This window comes from Tauraco erythrolophus, chromosome 1, assembly GCF_009769465.1.
Source record: "Tauraco erythrolophus isolate bTauEry1 chromosome 1, bTauEry1.pri, whole genome shotgun sequence".
Lineage (NCBI taxonomy): Eukaryota > Metazoa > Chordata > Aves > Musophagiformes > Musophagidae > Tauraco > Tauraco erythrolophus.
In genome coordinates, this window is record NC_141465.1 from 109,779,914 (window position 1) to 109,797,742 (window position 17,829).

At 37.4% G+C, this 17,829-nt stretch overlaps 1 protein-coding gene across 7 annotated transcripts in view; it reads left to right on the forward strand.

Annotated features, from left to right (window-relative positions):
• The window catches only part of DCLK1 (doublecortin like kinase 1), a 260,320-nt gene that overhangs the window by 194,706 nt on the left and 47,785 nt on the right, over positions 1–17,829 (forward strand). For 3 of the 7 annotated variants that reach the window (XM_086612790.1, XM_086612797.1, XM_086612807.1), the window contains 2 exons: positions 859–953; positions 6,963–7,019. In XM_086612790.1, coding sequence (XP_086468916.1) covers positions 859–953; positions 6,963–7,019 — 152 coding nt within the window. Of the gene's footprint in view, positions 1–858; positions 954–1,560; positions 1,564–6,962; positions 7,020–17,829 lie in introns of those variants that run through there. The other 4 variants (XM_086612785.1, XM_086612800.1, XM_086612767.1 and 1 more) reach the window with 2 other exon arrangements.

Genomic DNA, 17,829 nt, shown 5'->3' on the forward strand with positions numbered 1-17,829 from the left:
TGATTGTCGATTCTTTTTTTCCTGGTGCTGACAAATGTGGTCTGGGAATTTACAGCTGCCTGTTTAAGAATAATTGCATATATGTGTGATAGACGCTTTGTAGTGTTTCTATCAGTGCTTCAGCGTGAACATTATTGATAGCATCTTGTGTGATTACTTTGTAGTAGAATTCTGTCCTCTGCTGGTATTGTTTTGTTAATTTAATGGATAATGTCACATGCATGCAAAAGATGCTTCTAAAATGAGAGACACTGATATATATGAAGGAACTTACTTATTTGAGAAAGTGATGCTTTGCTGTAACTCAGACTTGAGGTGTTACGTCCAATTTATTCGTCCCTAGAAAGCCTTTCTAGGTTAAGTCTGAGGTGACGTTTGGGTCAGGTAGTATTGCAAAAATCTCTTCAAATGAATGACTGAGTAACAGCAAGCAGCTGATTTGTTCTTGCAAGCAATATTGCTTTTTATTTTTGGTGGATAGCACTTCAAGCCATAACTAAATGGAATGAAAAGGTTTACATATAAGAAGTGTCTGTTAAGGTTAACAAAGCACCTTCTCCCCATCACTTTCAAGCACAGGAACAATACATTTTAAGAAAAGTTGATTATGTTCTCTGCCATTGACTAAACAGTATTTCAGGTTTATTGATTATTTGCTTGCATTCTTCATAAAAATTGGCTTCATGAGCCAAAACTCTGAGGAAACTGTTCTTTTGTGAATTATGTTTAATGTTTAAAACATTAAGCAAAAGCAAATTGATCTGTTCAACAAAGAATGAAGAGAAATGTGTTGATTTAACTATTACTTTGCTTTTAATAATTCCTTGTATTTATTTTTTCAATTAATTGTCCTTTTAGTGAATGGAACCCCTGGTAGCCAGCTTTCTACTCCCCGCTCTGGGAAGTCTCCAAGCCCATCTCCCACCAGCCCAGGAAGCCTACGGAAACAGAGGGTAAGGAAATAAGGAAACTGATTTCTGAGCGTGGCTGGGGAGGATCCGGCATAGCCATTATCTGATAGCCTTCACCCCACTCATTCCTTGTGTGTAGAATCGTTGGGTGGAAGACCCTGGCTACAGTCCTTGTTGTGTTTGTACAACACTGAAGTGGAATACAACTGTTCTGTGTCTATCAAAATGCTAAGTGTGCTGGGAATTGGTTAATCCTTGAAGGGAAAAATAGGGATATCTTTCTCCTTTTTTACAAAACTTTTTTTTTTTTTTTTTTTTTTAGTTCCTTTTTCCAAACATTTCTCAACTGGAAGGAAATGTTCATGTTGTCAAAGACATTTTTTTCGTTCTTAATTTGCCATGGGCATTATGTCATTTGCAAAATCTACAAACAGCTTTGATTTTGAAGAAAGGTGAAAGAATGCACTGTGGAATTTAGCTGTGGATTAGCTGTGATATCATAGCCTTGTGCAGTGAAGATACTATCAGTATCAAGGCAGCATGAGACTTGTCAGTCACTTTGCTGGACCAGAGTTGTTAGTAGCTGTAGGCTACCACTAGTTATCATGTATAGAGGAATCTACAATGTACCTAAGTGTCCAGAATTAAGGTAGTACCTATATTACTGCTGTAAACTTCTGACAAAATATTACTCGTTCAACCCAAAAGGCTCCACATGCTGATTTAATTAATTGTATCAGTTCAAAAGCAATGGGACAGATGTCTATGTATCTTCTCTTCTGCTATTTTCTAAACTGTGATCAATTCTCAGTGAAAGCTTCCCTAAGGAAGTACTCTATATCTCAGACTTGTTTATAAACACAGTTTGAACACATGCTTTTTCTGCCTTTTTAGTTTTTAAATAAAGACATAGTTTGTGTCTCTCAAAGTAAGGGGATTATATATAAAATTGGCAGTGCTTCACTCTAGGGGCTGGTGCAGACCTGATTCCCCGAATATCCAGATCAGGAATAGCTATAGCATGGCACAACTGCCTTCTAGCCTGTCTACCCTTCTTCATGTCTGGTGGATACCAGGGAGCAGAGGAGTTGTGCATGCCCAAGTCTTACCTCAGACTGGGATACAGCCATGGGTTTCTGCTATGACTTGATTAGAGATACGGAAGCGGACTGTGATCTTGCAGGATAGAGATAGGCAGGGAGCAGCAGCTTGAAGCCTCAGGGTAGTGTCGTGGTTTTCATCATCTGGTATGTAGAGAGTAAAGATACAAGTTTCAGCTAGATAAGCTGGTACTAAAATCTTCTTGAATGCAATGTCTTCCATACCTGTTTGCTCTTACTCACAAAGCTTATTAATGAATCATTAATAAGTCACTGAAGAGGGAAGAAACAGTCTTCCACATGAATTATACATTGATGATGTTAGGGTGTCTGTTTAGATTGATTATATCAGTATACAGTGGATTTTCATTTGCTCTAAGGCTGTCTCTTTTTCTTGGTAACTTTCCTAAACTTTCTTCCCCACCACTGATGCTTCTCTCTCCACAGTGAAAAAATGTTATTCTGCTAACATTTGTGGATGGGTGAGTGGGAACCATGTGGTCGCACCATTAGACAGAAAGGGTGTTTGTCCACAAGATATCTGACTTTCAAATGTGAAGAGGAGACTGAATGGGCTGCTTCTTATCTGGGTTCTGTATGTGGAAGTGTAACAAGATCACTGAGTGGCAGTATTATGGATGCAAAGGGCTCTGGAGTGGTAACATAATCACATTGGCTAACTCTGTAGAAAATAAATATTGAAATAAACTACAGGAGAGATAAGATATTATTAAAGAGTTGAATTCTCTTCTCAGATGTTCATATCCAGTCCCCTTGACCTCAGTAGGGGACTTTTCATGCTCGTCTGACTTTATTTTAGACAGATATTTATTTTTCACCTGACAAAACATTGAATACATTCGTGTAAAAATTGATTGCAATCATGTAAAAATGCATTGCAATAATATTAATTAGGTTACAAAATCAACTGCTTAGAAGTTCAGGGATGGAAACTTTACACTTGCTCTGAGAATTTATTTCAGCTCCTTTCATGTTTAACTTACAAAGTGAACGAGATAGAATTTCAGTATAAAAACGTATGATTGAGTCGTTAAAGGTCATAATGTGTATTCCAGTGACTAAATTAATTCTATGTACAGTCATTAAACAGTACTTATTAAACGTAATTTTCTTGTTAGCAGTATAAATGATGTTCCGTTTTGTTTTAGTACCACCTTTTGTATGTTGCCATTTAAATTTTATTTAGAGGACAGGTAATTTTATGTATCGTGTTGTTGTAAACAAATTTGAACTGAAAGCAGTTTGCTTTGTCTTCAATGGCTTCAGCTACAGGGCTGACAAGCCAGCTGCAGGAGAAGGTTTATTCCCTAGAAGGTTGTTGAAGTGATGGTATCATGTGAGAGACCTACAGGAGAGAAGAGACTGTTTTCAGTGCCCTCCCTTGTCCCCAGTGTTGAGAGGTGAGGTATTCCTGCCTCGTGCTCAAAATAAGAGTCTTGGCTTCTAGAGCCATGGTCTACGGTTGAAGGTGCTGGCTGGCTTTCTGACTGGCCTGGGTTTCTCTCTTTACAAGGAGTTTGAGGGAGCTACTGCTTTAGAACTGAAATAAGATACTGGGTCCTGGGAGTGCCACCTCAGCCATGCCATTCGTTTTTTCTCTGCCCCTCTCTCTGTGCTATTAGAGTTAGAGGATTACCTCGTGCCATCAGGTACATGGGATGCCAGTAGTACTGGGTTTAGAAGGTCATAGGGAACTTCTAGCATAGAAGACTCTGGCATAGGGACTCTAGCATAGCCTGATTCCCCTTGATGTAACTAATCGATCAACTCTTCAGCATCACCATCTGAGTGCTATGAGGAAGTTGTAGGCTTGGTACCTCAAAATGCTGAGGCATCTGGGCAGGATACCAGTGTTTTTCCTGGGAAGTACAGGTGAGGGGAAGTCATGCTTTTGAATTCAGAGGCACAAAAGCAAGCTACTTCCACAAACTGAGATTTCTCCCTGTGAATAGTAATGCCGTGTAAAAATAGTAGAGATGGTAGATTTTTCCAAAGAAAATAGTCCTAACTATGGAGTGCATTAGGCAACTTAAAATAGGGATCAATCATCTTACTGACATTTAATCACTCAGCTTTTTAGAAAAAATAAATTCTAGCCTTTGATGGAAGGCTTTCCATAGATGTATATAAAGCCAAAAATGCTGCTGTGGTACATACTCATGAAAATAGCACTCTTGTAGCCATACAGATAAAATTTTATAACCTCAAAATCCAAAATATAAAAAGATAAAGTTTTATCCTTTCTCACTTCCATATGTATGTAGCTGAGTTGTTTCCAGAAATTCAGAAACCAGTGAAAGTTATATTTTTATAATATTGAGTGAAATTCAATCTATATTTGAGGAAAATGAGATTTGAAAGATTAATTTCATGGGTGTAATACAAGGACTTGAAAGTGAACTAGGAACTATTTATCAACTATCTGAGCTAACTATCAACCAGTTATCAGCTTCTGAGTATTTTAACTTGCAGGCTGTGTACTATAGTTATGCTTTCTTGTAGTTTAATTCTTTCTTTATATTTATTCTTAAACAGGAAGTTAAGATTCTTGGGTTTAAATTATTATGTACGTAATAGTGTATTTCCACAGAGGATTAAAACATCTGAAATTCAGGTTTATGGCAGTTGAAGTAGAGAGTTATTCTGTTACACATGTATATAGCTCCTACCACGAGTATGGTTAATGATGCAGACTCAGAAAAGGTGATATGACAGTCATAACAATAAATATGCATAATAGCAACCCCTATATTTTATTTAACTAACCTTTATAATAGTTTATGAGCTTACTTTCCCATTGTCTTGTAATCAGAGTCATTACTTCAATTAAGGTGGACACATTCTATACCCTATACGTGATTTTCTATTGCTTGCCAATATTTTGAATGTTTTTTCTACTTCCCTAGAGACTATAGCCTATATAATAATAAAAAAATAGATATAAAGTACCTCTTGACTAATCAGACAAACAAGTTGAATTCTATGTATAGAAAGATTTTTTGAGTTTTATGTGGCCAAGAAGTCTTACTTATTCAGCAAGTTTTGTCTTTTTATTAATCTATGCAAAATAATAAATAGATTCTCCTTGTATGTTTCAGAAGTACAGCTCTTTGCCTAATTATAGACCAGGAAAATTCTTGCGCAAAGGAAAGCTTTAAAAAAGTTTCAATTATTTCAAAGTATATGAAAAAGCAGAGAATATGATCCTGAAATCTTGTGCATAGTTTTACTTTGAAACAACTGTGGAGTTATTAAAATAAACACGAAGATATTCCCTAAATATTAAAAGTCAGTTCTTACAAATATCTTCTTTGTAAGTTATAAAGGCATATTTTTTACATTCAGAGGAGTGAGTAGTCACCTGGAAGATACTATTAAAAAGTTTGGGGTGTTTCCCTCCCTAGAAAATCAAAAGATTTTTTTTTTTTGTACTACGTATTAGAAATTCCCAAACTGTATATGCTCAAAAGAAATTTTAATAATTAACTAACTAGTTAGTAAGCAGAATGAGATGGTCTTGTCTGTTTAAAATTCTTCTTTTGTCTAGATTTTTCACAACAAAATAGAAATGTATCTGATTTTCCCTCTGCCAGTCTAACGTGTCTGCTACTGTATGTACACATGCCCATTGGCAGAATACCTGCAGAACAAGCATTCTAGGGAATGAAAAACCCCTTTAAGGGACTTAAATCCCCTTTATATCATGCCTGCAAGTAAAACATAAGCCTGCATAGATTATTGAGAACCTTGCAAATTTGAAACTTGTAAAGCATTCATTTTAGGTAGTCCTTGTTTTATACTATAGCTTTTAGATGTGTTTATTTCTTGTCTCAGTTATCTTCCTGTGGTTACCAAGCCAAACCAAGGTCAACCCTAATGCTGGCTCCACCAGCCTTCCTGTTCTCATGTGTTCTTGTATTTTGTCTTGTAGCTGTTTCGTTGTATTTCATAAGCATGTTTTGTACTTAAAGGATCCCCAGAAACAACTTAAAGGTGTCGGAGCTTGCCTATGAAGTGTGCTGGGCACCTGCCTACTCAGTGCCTTTCTAAACCATCAGTTATGCTTAATTCACCTTAAAAAGATAGTACTGTCCTCTACTGCTTCTCCTCACTGAACTTCCTCTTTCATTCAGTGCTATTGTGTGTCTTGGTGAGGATTGTTGTGCTGTGTAGGTTGGATAGGGCAATGTGTCATCCCCTAACACCTCTGGCATTTGAGGATTATCTGATCCGTCAGAGGATGCTCGGAGTGGGTGTTGAAAAACCGAAGTGGATCCGTACACTCAGACTCTCTCTCTGCTGTCATGAGCTGGTTGCTTGGCTACCATCAGAAAGAGCCGGTGATGGGGGGATTTTACACGCTGTCTTTTTGCACATACACACAGACTCAGGAAAACTGTGGGAAAGAGATACCATTGTCGGTACAATAAAGGTAACGACAATATTCGGTGTCAGCATTCTGGGGCTCAAATGTTGCTGGATCCGTGCTATATCACCAGTGGGTGGCAAGTTTTGATTACCTTATATAAGGTAAGCACTTACTTTCCTACTGCCGTGTGCGAAACAGCAAAAAGGGAAATACATTCCCTTTAAGATTAAATTCAGATTGCCAACTTTCCAAACAATTAGGAGACTCTCCAGAACAGACAAATATTGTTTTAATAGTGTTTAATAGGAAAGAATCAAAGAAAAAAATAATTGCCTTTTAGAATATGTTGTACATTGAAACAGCAGCTTTATTTACTAACCATCTATTTGTTTGATTGAAAAATAATTATATGACATTAAGCCAAAAATATGATTATATAGAATATGTGTATTTTATGTTAAACAGTATCTTCTGGTCCACAGTAACAAAAAGAATATAAGACAGTTGCAGTGCAACAAGTCAAACACAATAAACAAATCTATACTGCACTTCATCTTACAGGACCTGTATCGCCCACTCTCTTCGGATGATATGGATTCAGTAGGAGACTCAGTGTAAAAGAGAAAATGGAACAATGTTTATGGTTTGTGATTTGGTGAAGGTTTAACATTTTTAAAGAGAATAGCTGCTAATTTTCAGTAATAGTGAATCGCACAAAAGAGTTTTGCATATTTAATATTAAAAACATGGGGCCAAATTAATTCTAGTATGCGGGGGTATTTTTGGCTTCACCACTGCATTTTAATGCAAGAATTTGTACTGAATGAGCTATTGAATGTGTCCATCAAATACAAAACAGCACACTCTAAGAAACGAAGATTGGATAAGGTGAATATAACGCACAAATCCATAATGGGCACATTTATGAATAGCACTCTTTTTATAATCTAAGGTACTGATTATATGTTCTGTTTTTAACATAGGTAACTTTATTCATTTTGGTATGAGCAGTTAATGAATGCTTTGCTTTTACCAATGAATAGGTAAAATGCAGAAAGAAAAAAACTACCATATTAAACTGCTTGCACCACGCTGTCTAATCCTGACACGCACATTTGGAACACTCTAAGTTTAGTCTTTTTATCTAAATGAAAAGAAAAGGAAGAAATCCGGTACGGTCACAGAACGAAAAAGTAAATGCTTTCAAAGCAGCGTTCGGGTTTGCTTCGCTGCGTTACCATTTGATGACTGTAAACAGAAGGGTGTTCACAGGCAACATGAATGTTTTACCTGGCAAGAGCTGTTAATACTGATCGTCCGTGTGTTGCAAGTAAATATGGACAGATTTCTCAATGAGGAAACATGGGGGCCTGCTGGCTGGCAGTGTCATCTGACACATGTATGATGGCACCTTTTGGAAAAACGTATTTTGCCTGAGAAACCAGTGGTTATTTACACTTATGTTAAGGACAGGAACATTTTTTCATTATTTGCTGTAATAAGACATTTTATGCATTTGAAAATGAAAGCATGCAGAAATGGTGGCATTGTAAATCATCCTCCTATTGACCTAATTTCTCTGTTTTCGTAATTTCTAGAGGTGGTCATTTTGTACAGCATGAATATGCAAAACTCCTTTAGTGTTAAAGTAGGTCACGCATTATAACCAGTTGCTTAACAAATATCTACTAATTTTATTTGTTTTCTGCTGCTTTATTGTGATAATCTTAGTTGACTACTTTAATTTACGTAATAGCAATACTTCCCATCATATGTTGCATATTGCTTTAAAATGCATCTGTTTTAAAATTGTATTTAAGATTATAGTGTAGTGATCACACACTTTTACTACCTTATACCTTTTCTTTCAGTGTTTCAAATACTAATGATTTAAGAATTAGAAATTAGCGTCGTTCTGATCCTCAACAAAAATCTGTAGAGATATATTTTGGAGCTACTTAGTGATAATTTAATATATTTTGAAATCAGGAAAATTTACTTAATAGCAGAAAATGTTTAGCTGCCACACGCCAGCTTTTAAATGTAGTGAAATAATTCCTTTACGTTGATTTGTCTAAGGTAAGATTCAGCAGCTGGAAAATGTTGGCATGTGATATTATGGCTTCGCTGCATCAAAATCTTTTTCTTTATGGAGGATATTTGCAAAAAGAAGTAAAAAGGCAGCAGAATACAAAACTTACCTTCTCTGTTTTCAATGCTTGGTGCTTCAGTATCACCTGGAGAGCAAGTCATTGATCTGGCATTTTTGCTGAAGCAGTTAGGTCATTCCATTTTAAAATGCATGTTTGCCATTCCTGCTTCAGACTTCAGATCCAAAACTGTTCCCAGCAACGGGAACAGTTGCCCCCCCCCCCATACCCCGGTCCTACAGCTGTCCTGTTCTACTGAAGAAATTTGCAGCTGTGAAGTTACTTGCATTTTTGCCTGTTATGAGGGAATGTCTTTGTAAAATATATTACTTTATCCCAATAAATGAATATTATGTAAAGGGCATTGGGATCAGTTTCTAAAAATTCAGACAACTCCACCAGACTGAACAAAATACTTACTGACGTTTTGAAAATCGTTCTTTCCTGTAAAGAAAATAAATTCCAGGAATTTTATTTTTCTTTCCCTCTCCCATATAGGCTACTGCTGCTTAAGGCAGTTTATTAAGAATGTTTGTTCTGCACAGGGAGCACAGATTGCCAGCAAACCTGAATCCCACAGCTTTGCTTAGCTGTGGAAAAGAAAAATGGACCTTATATCAGTAATTGTTATCATAGCGAGTTCTCCATCAAGACTCTTTCAAAGAATATGCTAGTCCATAACATTTAATCATTTCAACATATGACTTGTATTAAGGGGCTATTCAGGGACAATATGTATCATTAGTATTTCATTTAAGGAATGAAAGTCCCTTAGAGATTGAAAGGTACACTGTTTATAGACTTTGAGATCCCTTTTGTGTGGAATGTAATTCCCATTATACATAAGCAGAAATGAAATGTTTCTTTTGAGCAAGACCAGAAGGTTTCAGTTTATGGGTGAAACTGAAATTGTTTCTTGATGCTGTAGTTCTGCTTGCAACAGCACAGGTTTTAGTTTGTCCCTAGATTTTATCGACTTCATTAAATAACAGAATAGCTTAAGCAACTTTATAGTGTTTGAACCTCTTATAGTTGTCTGTATGCTGCATTATTTGTGCCTACTCTAAGGTGATTATGATGTAGCTAAATAGTCTTGTATAGATTGTGAATGCTTTGCTTCCCTTTGAGCTTTGTAAATACTTGTGATTATTTCCCTAATGCTTTCTGCAACTTTCTGGGCTTTTTTTAATCTCTTTTCTTCTTCTTTTATGCAACAAACAGTTCACATGTGAAGCACAGAATGTGTATGTTTATATTTATATGCACATACACACACACACAAACATAAATGGCTTTGAAACCCATGCACAGTTTTGTCACATTAGTAGCTTTAAACAAATATGTGGGGAAAATGTATTAATAGGAGGATGTTCATCTGGTAGGATTCACTATAGCTCTGTTAAAGTCAGTGGAACTGCACCAACCTGTACGTACCGAGCAGCTCCCCCGAGGAAATCTCTACAATTTTAAGAGATGTCATGTACAAACAAGGGCTAAATTCTGCTCAGTTTTGAGTTAGTGGCAAAACCACGATTGACTTCAAGGTGCGAAGGATAGGACCATAGGCACAACATATACACAGACAAAACATTAATCAGAAGTTTGAAATGATATTATTTTGATGTGTTCAGACTTATGTCTACTCTTGAACTGAATTGTCATGCAATATTAGAAGTTCTTCTGCTGAAATCAGTAAAATCTTTAATGGTCATTATCCAATGTGAAAATCAGTTTTCAATTGTAAAATAATTCAGCGACAGCACATTATATTTAGTTGTTTTTCTCTTTAAATCATTTTCACAGGTCATATATGGCTGTAAAATGAATGTTCTGGGTCATTAATATTGTGGTTATAAATGTGTATTATAAGAAAGGATACATAATGTTAAACAGCCTTGAAGAACACCTGAGTTGAGATTGAAATAAATAACAGTGTTTGCTTTTACAGTTTCATACTTCACATTGTGACGTGAACTTCGCACAGTGCAGTATGTTGCAAAAAATGTCCTCCAACTCTAAATGTTAAAACGATTGAGCAGTGATACAGAAAAGAACCTCTAATCAACCCAAGTTTACCTTTCTGTCAAAAATAGTAGAGAAATGAGCAAACAGAAAATCTTTATGGTGCTGAATTCCCTCGCCACTTGGTGAATACTTAGATTAATGCGTTCTGTGCTTTTTCTTGTATCCAATTAATGGTATACAACCAAGCACGAGCTTGTTCTTTATTTAATCTTCACTTTCAGTTTATCCGTTAGTGACGGGATGAGAACTTGTAACTCTGAGCGATCAACAGAAAAACAGCCCGCTGTCGCGCACCAGCAGTAGCTTTACACGCAGAGCAAAGCGGGCGAGCGGCTGTCACGCTCTTTGCCCGGGGGTGTGCTGCCCCCCAGGAAAGCCCTCCGTTCCAAAAGCAGGGCTTGCCAAGCGGAGCGGAGGCAGTTCAGAGCCGCGTCTGCCATCGTTAACGCCTTTGGGCTGGCGCGGTTTGCCTCTTCCACCTCGCACCTGGTCTGGCAGGCTGGCCGAGTGCCCTGACTCCCCGCCGAAGGCCATGGGTATGTAGATACACGTGTAGTGTACGCACACGTTAGCGAAAGGGTTAAAAACACACGCGGTGCACACGCACATATCTGTATGCGTTTCAGTGTCTGTATTCGCGCATGACGGCTATATTCAAGTTTGCTTAAATTAACCCTCAGCGGTGAAGCATGAGAAGAGCTGTACTGTGTTCAGCGTGTACTTGTTGTCTGATGTTATATGAGGTAATTAGTCTGTGGTTTGCCCTGCAATACAGTGTTTTGGAATTTGGATTCTAGTGAAAGAGGAGCTAACGATGTTTGTGCTAAGGCCTCTTCATTTTGTTAGCTGCACTATGATATTGTAAATATTGGCACATTTACAGCATAAGTTTAAGATTTTACAAAGTTATGCATACAATTATTTTTTTTAAAGAAAAGTGCTTGGATATTGCTTTTTAAAATACACCATTTTTGTATTAATGTGATGCAGGAAACCAAAAAGAAAGCTGTTGATTTATCAACAAAAAAATGTAAAACTTGCGAAAATAAATGCCGATGAATGTTTTATTTCATATAATCACCTGAAGAAAATCACCTTCATTTTTGTGCCATTGTTTCATCATGCTGTGTTGTACTTGTGTTTCATATTTGACCATGTCATCCTGGTTGCAATTCGTTGTTTCGCTAGATTTAACGTTACTGTAGATTATTGTAAGCGATGTAATAAATATATTTAAAAAATACACGTTGTTCAGTGAGTTTATTTTGGAAATGTGATTAACAGGCTTTAAAAAGTACTTGCAGTTGGTATTGCTTGTTCATTTTGGATCAGCATTGTCCATCTAACAGTTCACTTAGAATAAGCATATGGGATTCATGCATCCTGATGGGTTGCTTTAAATAATAGATGCATTCAGTGCCTTTTTAAATAGTAAACTCTGGGCTCTAGTGTGTAGATGTAAAAGATCCTCCAAGGGAGAACTAGGTTTCTAGCGGATCTTTTGGAGGCAGTAAATATTCCTGCCTTGAATTGCTTATGGGTAAGTTCATCTGCACGCGATGGGATAGATTTGAAGTATGAAGTGGGAAATTAGTATCCAAAGCAAGGTATCAGCTCCCTGCTGACAACTCAGCTAGAGCAGACCTCTTAGACAAGTATTAGGAAAATATGCCTGTAAAAAGCTAAGTGTACTGAAACATACCCACGGTGTTTTAAAATTAGTACCTTGTTTTCCTGATATATCTTTCCACCCTTTAAAAATACATGTCTGTATCCTAGTTTTATTTTTCATTTGGCAGGGACGGGGGAAGAGAGATGTTACAATTTCTGACATGTCATCTGCCAATCTGATACTTCAGCTGGTGTTCAGACACTCTCCTAGAGGCATCTGTGGGCCTGATAAAAGTTCTAGTTTTGTAACCCTCTTTGTTGCTAGTAAATAGATCTGCCTAAAAAAAGACGTTAAGACATAGAAAGGAAACAGCACTAAAGAAATGAGGAAGAGTAGAAACAAAATAATTGAAGTTTCTGCCTCTACCAAGTAGCAGTTAAGAATACCAGGAGAGCTTTTAAAATGCAACTCAAATAGATTAAAAATGAAAGTGGTGATTGTGCTGTGCCCTTAATTAGGTGGAAGAAATAAGAACTTCCTTTGAGGGCCTTTCAGTTTTTGTTCTGTAGTTGAGTGGAAAATTTTAGCTGTGTGTAACTTTAGGAAGGAAAAAAAGGAAACCTTCACATTGCACTACTGCACATGTAACTTTTTCTGTTAACCACAGCATGGATACAGTAATGACAGGTCAACTTCCGATACCGTGAATCTGAAACGTACATTTTTTTAGATCATCAATCTTTTCTGGAGGATGCCAAAGGTTGAGTGAGCCTACAGTCTGAATTATGGCTCAGCTTCGGAAGCATCTGTTAGGAGAAAGCGGAGGTTAGATTAAAGTTTACTGTTAAATACTGTATAGGAAACTATGTTGGTCTTTCAGAATTGCCTTGTTACACAAATCAAATGAGTGTATAAGCAGTCGATGCCGTAGCTTAATAAGCAGATCCTAATAAAACGAAGGGCTTTACCTTGAAAATTTAACTTCAGTCTGTCAGCTCCATTTCCTTGCAAACTCTCCCGTTTCTCCCTCTATCCCTCAAAGAAGAAAACCAACACAAGTTACTGAATGACACACGCCGGACTATTGCTTGTGTCGTTTGAATTTATCTCTTCTCCAAGCTGTGTAAATCCTGAATTGTGTAAATAAGCAAAGTATCATTTCCCTGTGTAGGGCCTCTCTTAAGTCAAGCGTCTAACAAGACAGGGCAGGATGTAGAACTGTGGATAAGTAGCAGGTTTGCATACATTTTTTATTGCTCCTTTCCAGCTGAAGCAGCTTATAAATAAATTTGGATCGTATGTGTCAGTTTAGTGCAGTGTCCGAATTTGAAAAGAAAACAATTGCATCATTTCTCTTTCTGTACATTGAATTCCATTGGCTTCCATTCTTTCAGCGTGAAGATTGTAGATCTGAAGTTTCTCCACGAAGTAATTTTTTGCCAGCTCTGTACTGTTTACATGAAAACTTTTTTCCCGTCTCAGCTGGCTGGGCCAAAAAATGTAAGCGATTAAACAAAGTAAAATCAAAAACATTTTTCTCTGGACAGAGTTGGAAGAGGGAATTTTAGTGTAACCCCTTGCTTCTCTCTAAATTGAATGATAAAAAGCTGAGTTTGTCTTCTGAAAGGTTCCTCAAAATATATTATTTTACTGTTTTAAGCCAGCTGCCCTCTGCTTTACCTTTTGTTCTCTAGAGATGTACCATTTTGTTGTATTGACTTACTTATTTCTTGCTTAACACTGTTACGTATTACAGGAATTCGTTGAACCCTTCAAACTCCTTCAAAGCCAAGACCTACACTAGACTGTTGTCTTTATTTCACCATTAACTGTGTTGATCTTTAAGCTTAGGAATTACCCATGTCAGGAATTCATGATGGCTATCTTGCAAAGGTTATTTATAACCAGACTGAACACTAGTATGGGCTCCAAAAGAGGTGAGCGTGGTTGCTTAACTGTTTAGTTTTGGTTTTAATCCTATTTATCCTTGCTGAGTTGATCTTTATCATACGCATATTACTGACACGCAGAGCTTTTTCTCTATGTTTTTTTTATATTCTGTAAAATTCTTTGGAATCGGGAAAATCTTAGGAGGCATCATTTAAAGACATTAATAATTCCTTTATACTGAGCCTCCTTCCTGAATTTACACTTTCTTTGCTAATTTTAATCTTTGCTTCATTAAGCTCATTTCTAAAAGAGCAGAACTCTGCACAAGATTCAAACTTAGCGTTACACCTGTGTGCATTTCTGTTACTCACGTTTCATCCAGATGCTTCCCTCGTGCTAGGAAAATACAAAGGAATCTATTGTCGAGAGACCTTGTAGACTCCATATGCGTTAATAAAGGTTTTGAGAGGTTTGGAAAATATAATGCAGTGTTTGGGGTTTAAGATTCAGGAATCTGAATTGCATTAACAAATGCATACTTCCCAGTCATACTTGTTTAAGTTTCTTTTCGTAACTGCCGATACTGGTAGTCCAGAAGAATATTTCCTGCTCTTTAGTTGGAGTGGGATTTTAAGATTAATTTAGGACAAAGGTGAGTATGGGGAGAGATAAATTCCAGTAATAATTATTTTACTGCCCTTTTTTCATGGATTTAGCACAATTTCCACTGAGATAAAAACTATTTACAAAACAGTTGGTAAATAAATCTCCCAGTGAGCCGTGGATGAAACTCTATAGCGCTGATGTTTCCATTCACATCAATGAGATGTGTGGTGTGCTGGCCATCTGTTATATAAACCTGAGTAGGATCTGAAATCCTTGCACCAAAGACCTGATTTTTTTATGCCCTCGCTTTTATGGAGGTGTGACATAAAAATGGCCATGTGCTGGCAACTCGTGCAACTGGACCCCTTTAAATCTGTATAAAAGTGATGACATTTCAAGCACCTCAGCATCTCTTAAAATTAAAATAGCTAATTGCATTAAGGTCTGTGTTGAAGAGATTATACTCTTGCTTAGAGTTTGTTTTTCCCCCCTCTCCATCTGCAATATCCCTGATGGGGTCCACAGCTGTGAGAGCAACAGTGTGCACGACAGACTGCCTCACGATTGGCAAGCCAACTGGAAGGAACACCGAGACCCACAAGGATTGCTGGACCTGGAGGGCTTTCAGCTTGTGAGGACAACGAGCTAATTAATGTCTAAATAAACGGAATGTCCTTTTAGCTGAAGTAAAGATAAATACATAAATGCCTACGTGTTGTTCCAGAGGACTGAATAAAGATGAAAATATTTGTGTCGTGTTTGCCTAGTAACGTCTCTTTAATTGTGAAAGGGGGTCTGTCAGCAGACCTGGTGAATATATGCAAATGTACTGTTCCTAATTTCTTTTTTAATCTGTTGTTTTAATAGGAGGGGATCAGCAAAGGTAATAAAAAGTATGTGTTTTCTTCATATTAAAAAAAAATATTAAAAAATCTGAAGTTTAAAGTTTTGAAAATCCCAGTATGTATTTTTAGCAAATGTCCTCTTAGCTACTGCTTCCTTGTCACCGGCAAGCTCTGCTTCTGCTCACACACTGATGCTTCGCATGCAGGTCTCACTGAAGGAGCTGTATGCTTTGTTTGCAGACCTGTGGTACAGTATATGCTGCTAATGCATCACTTTAGTTCTTCAGTTATGAATATCATTTTAGTCTTCCCATCCTTCTGTAGTGTCACTAAGAAAAGTAGGGACATTTGAAAAATTGATCTCATATTGATGTTTTATTTCCTTTAAATTTTCTGTGGGCCAGGTTTTTTTCAGTTTGTTTAACTAAACCTAGGCTAAATACATATTTAGGGAACTATACTTGAGACAGGTATTTAGGAGTGAATTTAATGTCAGTCGTGTGTAGGCCAGTAAGGCTATTTGTATTTCACATGAAGCACTTGCTGAAGTGAGTTGCTGAAATGAGCCTTCGAAGGAGTCTAATTTTGGAAGGACTGAGCAGTCACAGTTCTCAGCTAAACCTCAGCTTAAGGGTCCTTGAGAAATAAGATTCCCAAACAGAAATTTGAGTCTCTCTAGGCACCCGTTCTGAGAAGATGTGGCCACTGAGCTAGGTCTCAATTTTCACATCTCCCATTCTCACGAATGAGAACGATGAGTGCAAGACTCTGTAAAGAGACTGTCAGACTGCTAAAGAAAGCTGCAGCGGTGCGTAGTCAGCAGTGCTTGACCGAACATCTGCCAAAAAGTGTAACCTTACTATTTAAAATGCAAAAAACTGAATAGAGTAGTTGTTTGATAATCTGCTGAAATCCTAGCACTAACCTTTTTGTGTTGTACCCCTTATACTTTGTAAAGATTCTTCCCTGGTTGCACATGTAACAAATAGTAAACATATTTAAATTGTAATTCCTTTAAGAAAATGCTGTGGAGTGGGAAAAGAATTAAGAAATTGGATGCCTGGTCCAGGAAAACAAACAGATACTGCAGAATGAGTAGAGAAAACATGTTTTTCTGCTTATTTTACAAGCAGGAGTGTAAAGGAAACAATTCTCTCATTACATGTGTATAAAAATAAGCTTTGAGAGTGACTTCTCCAGGCGTGAGAACTCCTAGCATTTTCCCGTTACTTTGATCTTCATCTGCTCATTTGTTCAAAAATGAACCAGAGGTAAGTTTTTACTGCAACATCCCGCAGAGTTTAGCACAGGAATAGCACACACATAAACTCATCCTAATCATGAAACAAGGGCAGCAATGTCCTAGTGAACTGCATAAGATCAGTCAATGCTTACTTCTCTTGTCAAGAGGCAGCAAAAGTAGTCCAAAAACTGATTAATGCAATTTTTAATTCTGGTCAAAGCTCTGAAGAAATGCTTGGATGGATGAAAAGAATGAGCTGGGCTTGATTAAAAGAAAAAAAAAAGGCAAAGAATCTCTTGGTAGACGGGATGTGCAAGCTCTCGGGATTATTTAGTAAAAAATAGGCCAAGTTCAGCCTTTGTCTAAATCATCTGACCTTAATCTATTGTGGGAGAAATTAAAAGTTGCTCTGTTCAAATGAACTCAGCATACTGGCCAGCTTTTAACTCTGCTGACTGCCTTCTCCCTGGCTCCGTACCCTGCAAAAATCCCAACTGCCGCAGCCTTAGTTATTCTTGCTCCAGTCATCAGCTGTGCTCGGCGGTGGCAGAGGAGAGAGATCATTCCAGAGAAGCTGTATGAAATTTGTAAAGTGGATTGGCACCCTGATTGTGAGCATCCAGATACCTTGCAAACACAACCTGCAGTTTTTGTAATATGTAGGTTGAAGGAGGTAATTAAATACTGCAGCACTTTGTAACCTTTCAGCACGCGAACTATGTGAACCGGAGAAAGTTTTAGTTTTGGAAATCCTCTGCATACTTCTCACTTACATTGCAACACGAGGACCTGAGGAAATGCTCAGTTTTGCTGTAAGTTTAAAGGGCCACTGTTACATTTGTAGCTTCTTCTGGTTTCCTTTGAAGATGGGAGAAACCTGAAGATACATTTGTATAATCCTTTTGCAGCACAGGATAAAAGTTTTGGGTGAAATCCAGTCCATCTCATATGTCTGTTTAGTTTCATCCATCTAGACGTGTGAGGAAGTGGTTTTCCTAACGTGCATGCCTAGAGTCCATACCTAACAGATAAACATTGTTAGATGCTTTGGAGGGCT